The 5,870-nt window shown below is 37.3% G+C and overlaps 1 protein-coding gene across 1 annotated transcript; it reads right to left on the bottom strand.

Moving 5' to 3' along the window:
• Positions 1–885: 885 nt before the first annotated feature.
• On the bottom strand, positions 886–2,262 carry LOC145987575 (proton-coupled amino acid transporter-like protein pathetic). Its single transcript, XM_083121923.1, has one exon. It carries the CDS (start codon positions 2,260–2,262, stop codon positions 886–888), a length of 1,377 nt encoding a protein of 458 aa, XP_082978049.1.
• Positions 2,263–5,870: the final 3,608 nt, after the last annotated feature.

Genomic DNA, 5,870 nt, shown 5'->3' with positions numbered 1-5,870 from the left:
CACTAAGGACATCCATACCCAGGCCGGGATTCGAACCCACGACCCCTGGCGTTATAGCGCGTTGTGATAACCACTTCGCCACAGAGGTCGACAATGATATTGTAAAACATGAAACGAAACCTGAATCATGAATAAGTTACCATTGAAAAATATACTGAAAATACTTGTGTTATAGTATTAAATATCTAATAGTTATTTTGTTATATGGGGAAGAAAATCAACTCTAGCAGGGTTAAAAATGTACCCTTGTTACCGTTGGTTGTAGTGTGTGTGGGGGGGATCCCTGGCATACCCCCCCTCGCCGTAAATTTGCACCCTGTTTTTAATTGTCATAAACAATTACGGTTATGTATTGCTAATTCAACTACATGGTAAAGGAAATTTAGTGCTACAAAAATTGTAGCTTTACCTATATCGAAAAAATACCATAAAAAATTCAAGTTGAGTGTGAACTTTCTTTTAATACTAGCAATAAGATTTATGCACAATTATGAGTGGCATTAAATTTACCCTAGTATATATTGAATATTTTTCTTATACGTGATAGATTTAATAACAGCTTCGCTGTTATTCTTTAACATCGAAAGAACAGAGACATCTTCTATTGAGCTGTTTATATCACTTTCGAAATATTACAACATAATAAAATAAAACAAACAAACATCAAGCAAATCTTAGAAACTCAGTGCAAGTTGCTGAGAAATGTGCAAACACAAATTTAATTTTCTGTTTATAAAGCATAACTTCTTGAAACTAAAATAATACATTGAGAAAATAATGCGTTTCACTCGTATCAGGAAATTTGTACCTGTGATGTAACTGTAACAAATTAAACTATTTTTAATGTTCAGTCATCTTCAATTCTCAGAACGAATAATATTTTTCTTAATATTCTTCATAGTAATAACGGTCGAGAACACCACTTTCAATTTGATTGGAGACTTCGTAAAAAGATGTACCGGTGGCTACAACGAAAAGACCTATTCCTATACCAGCCAAGACAAAATCGAAGCCAGTTCTTGCTCTTGGATCGTCGCTGAATGCGCTCATGTGGATGAGAGCTGGAATGATAAACCCCAAGGATGAAATTGCCACAGAACCGACAACATTTATGAGGGTCCCTAGCAATGGTACGACGGCAGCAATAATAACCGTGAGCAGAACTAAACAAATTCTTGCACAGTATTCAAATTTGTCGATGTTTTCCTCTGTGATGACGGTTGACGTGCTAATAACAGGCCAAAGGATGTTGAAGCTTACGAGAAAGAAGAGTGGATATGAAAGAACAACTCCTATGGAGAATAGAATGTTTATGACCTGCGTTGTTGCAGCTGCCTTTGGCAAATTTAAGATGATGCTAGTAGCTGGTTGGTCGTACTTCATGTACCCAACATATCCAACAGAACAAACGATTATAGCAGTGAAAAGCATTGTCAAGTGAATCGCACCAGCAGGAAAAACGGTCAGTGATCTTGGCCTTCTCATTTGAGAATCAACCGTCAAAATGACCGTGCAAGGTTGTTGTACACAGTACATCGCAGTAGCAAAGAACAGAAACATAAACTTCAAATTATCTCCCATTGCTGGTCGTTCACTCATTTCAGGTATATCCTTAGATAGAGAATAGAGCAAGAAGAATAAGCTCACTATTTGCAATGCCAGCGCAATTATGGAGAAAGGAGCCAAGTAGTTTAAGTTTCTCACAAGGTTGAGCATAATTAGAATCCATAACAGGAAGAACATGTATATCTTGAGATTTGTGTCGGCGCCTGTGTAGTAGTCGAAAATAAGTTTCGTGCTGTCAGCAACAAAAAGCACATACACTGCGCAATTGCCAATCATGTTCACAAGCAATATGGAAGAAACTGTGAATCTAAAAAGCTTTGCAAAATTCTGAAATCCTACAGAACCATTCAGAAAACTCTGTTCTGCAAGATCAGGGTACTCGAAACCTGGCGTTCCGAGTTTCTTGCTCATTCGTCGCGATGCAGAGGCCAATAGGCAGTTTGATATTGATCCAAATACTGCAAGACCGACGGTAAATACCAATCCTGTATAAAGACCAGCATGGCTGAACGCATTTGAAGCAGCAAGAATGCCTGGACTTACGTTAGACTTCAGCATATGCATGAAGGCTTCACAGAATGAAATACTATCTGGAAGGTCTCTGATTTCATCATCCTCATCACGATGTTTTATAATCATACGTTCCTTTGTGTGTTCTGCGGCCGGTGCAGCCTCTGCTTTCTCCTCATCTCCCATCTTTTTATTTTAGAACTGACAGCACTAATTAGTCGAAGTTCTGCAACAGCGAATTCCTTTCTTTGGAGAACAAGTTACACAAAAACACACCCGTCCACTAGTGCAAAGTTTTTACAAAATGATCTATTTTATATTGGTACAAACGTTCCACTAGATTTGTTATCAATCTTGAACTTTGAAGTTATACAAAACTGTACAAACCTACATCCAGAAGAAGGAAAATCAAAATGTACATGCTGAATGTAATCATTGACCATTCGTGCAGTTGTTATTTCGGACGATTGCCTGATTCTCTTTTGTTTATACCAACGAGTTAGAAATAACAGATGATTGATATGGGTTCATTTCTTTACAGAAGCCATTATAACATTGATGAATCCGTATAAATCCATGAAAGTAATTCCCCCTCATGGCCATTCTTAGAAGAACTATTTATTAACAGAATAGAGTGTTGTTATATATGTGGAATTTATATATATTTTATTGTTATATATGTGTATGTACAAAAACTCATATTTCAGATTGCCGGCCCCCACGGCGAACTGGTTAGCACATCGCGCTACGACGCCAGGGGTCCCGGGTTCGAATCCCAGCCTTGGTGTGGATGTTTATGAGTGTCCATTCATCAATTGCATCATATCATCACTTATCTCGGTCTTCGCAAATCAGCCAAAAGTGGCACAAAAAGCGAAGTAAAATAAAGCAAACCAACCAATCAATCAATCATATTTCAGATTATATAATTTCATGGAATCTGAATCTCAACATGGAATGCTAGAATGACGTGATAATACGTGGTCAACTGGGAAATATCTACATTAAGTAGTGTGTTAAAATTTAGAACATGTATAGTGCACAAATAATGCTCGGTAAATTGTCCATTACTATTTTCATTAATTTTTCTCTTGCATGCTACGTGTTTTTAAGGAAAATATTTTTACGTATGCTGGAGCAGATGAAAGTACCTAGCTTGTTTAGCGCTTTGTTTCAATTCTTGAAGCTCTCAATGAGTAAAACAAACCGAATAAACGTGGTAATGTACAATTCCATTAGTAAAACTTATGCATCCCACTGTCATGCGCGCCGACTACGTGGGTGCTCCGGGGCTCGAGCACCCACATAAATAATCGTGTGGGTGCGCCGCACCCACAAGATTTTTAGTTTGATAAAAACAAAATAAAATAAATATTTCTCACTTGCCATTATCAAAAAATAATAAGCAATTAAAACATTGAGATGGAAGTTAAAATTTCTACTTCGCCGGGCAAAAATTTTCGCAATTTCCAAACGTGGCACGGGACGCGTGTGGAAAGCTGAAACGCAATATTCAGTATTGCTTCCTTACATACTTTCGAATTCGAACAGTGGGTTTGCTAGTCGCTATGGATAAATTCGTCATACGTTTGTCGTCGTCATCACAGGTGGATATTACTGACACTGAACATAGTGAAAAGCATGTTCAGTCAAAAAATAAGGAACCCGAGAATGTGTCTTCTGCCAGTTCCTGAAGTACATTAGCAACAAGTGTCAAGAAATCGTCAGGCAGGTCATACCATGAAGGACGGAAAAATACATTTCCTTGGATTTATTACGACAAAGAATTGGACAAAGTGTTCTGTTGTGTGTGTAAAAACGCTTTTGATTCCAGTATAGTGCTTCCGTCGGCAACTGCTACTTCTGGAGACAGGGATTCGTGTAATGCATTTGTTCGAAATGAAAACGTTTTTGCGGTCAACAATGACCCAAAAAAGATTGAATGATTTGCCAATTTTGCATGTTCATAAAGAAATTCATAAGTGCAAATGACGTAAGAAGGAATGTGTTTTATATTGAAAGTTAACATGTCATGATTATTATTATTATTATTTGGTACATGAAGTTAGTCATTTTGTAGTTTCTGTTCACAACAAAATCCTTGCATAGTTCTTTCTGCAATACAATTAAAATTATTTGCATTTATGAAGATTTTTCATTTTAATTTGTATGAATGTGGTATTTTCTTTTAGTAACGTGTTGATAATAACATTGCCTCTTGCAATCATTGTGCATGTAAGTTGTTTAAAGTATACAATACTTGATAATTACAGATCTAACCGCCATTGATATGCACCCACAGAAATTTTGGAAAGTCGGCGCCCATGCCCACTGTACATATTTCAGGGTGATAAACTGTAAAACTACATGATTGATTCCTTGATTTGGTTTATTTTTCTTTGCATTTCTGCCACTTTTGGCTAATCGCGAAGATGAGGATACTTACAAGCAGGCGCGGCGGGTGCATTATTTATCTGGGGGTTCACTGACGTCATGTGAAACATATTGTTACGCAGGGGGTGCTCATTCGGCGGCGCAGATCGTATGCGTAGTTGTCCGTGGATGCATGACATCATCGTCGAAACACTCAGCACGGAAAAGGCTGGTTCCTTATGCAAATATTGAGATATTTGACAACGAATATCTTCTAAAATATAGTAGCAGGGGAAAAGTTACAACTTTTACTGTTAAGATCCATCCTTTCTAATCAATTTATCACAAAGTTGATTCAAATGTGTAAAATGGTTTTCAAGAAATCGTGATACGAAGGAACCCCTGTTTTGTTCTCTCCAGGCTTCCAATGTAAGGGAGTTTTAATTTAAGTGCGTTGGATTTCTTTTTGCTGTATGTTTTGAAATAAGATTATTTTGTTCTTGTCAACTGGAATCATGCCTAAATGCTATGGAAAGCTGTGAAAAGTATTATCAGAAAACTAAGGGAAGAAATCTAAAATATCACAACTTGATTGATATAAAAAATGCGGGATTGCCCATTTTTTTTAAAAAAAGGCATTGTGCGAGATCTAAAAGCAGAATTTTTTAATATTGTATGTAAATGTAAGGGTGTAATAAACGTGACTGCTTCCCGTAAAATATCACTGCACTCTCAATAGCTTCAACGCGTTGTTTTATATATATATATTTGTCACATATTTGTTTTAATTAGTATTCTGTTCGTTCCGCCACCTGAACGCAGCAGCTAGGGCTCAAAGGGCAGTGCAGTTACACCGGAAGAAGGCTCGGATATGGCAGGCTTCAGAAGTTAACTCATCCAAATTAAATTAAACAAGTATGTGCTCTCTCTAAATTTAAATTATAGTTCACAAATAATTTGATTAAAAGTTTTAAAAGTATCTGTTTTATTTAATAGCGTATTAATTGGTGCATTCTTCTCCAGCATAGCTATAGGCAGTGACCACACTACAGGGGGGGGACAGGAACGCCCCCCTATTCTCGTTCGACAATTTATCTCTCTCTATCTTATCTGCCCCCACTAAAACGACAAAAATAAATAAATGAATGAATGCTCTTTTAGCCAAAATATGCATTTTTGTGTCGTATGTAACGGAATAATAAACATGATTGCCCCGGGAAAAAAAATATATATAGAGAGGGTGTCATTTTAATGGCGCCCATGGAAACGTATAGAGGACATCAAAACAAACAACTTTTCTCAGTAACATTTTTCTCGTTGGTGCATCATTTCGGCGCAACACTTGCTTGCTTGCTTTATCGTGGCCCACACCGCCTATCCTTTGCGGTTTCTAGCCATCGGGACTGCTTTATTTGGTCCGA

Source organism: Lepisma saccharinum, chromosome 5 (assembly GCF_977018435.1).
Source record: "Lepisma saccharinum chromosome 5, izLepSacc3.1, whole genome shotgun sequence".
NCBI lineage: Eukaryota > Metazoa > Arthropoda > Insecta > Zygentoma > Lepismatidae > Lepisma > Lepisma saccharinum.
This window is presented reverse-complemented; position numbering and strand designations above follow the sequence as displayed.

Bases quoted from the DNA above. Each gene is read 5' to 3' on its own strand.
- LOC145987575 (XM_083121923.1), bottom strand. From the start codon at position 2,262: ATGGGAGATGAGGAGAAAGCAGAGGCTGCACCGGCCGCAGAACACACA.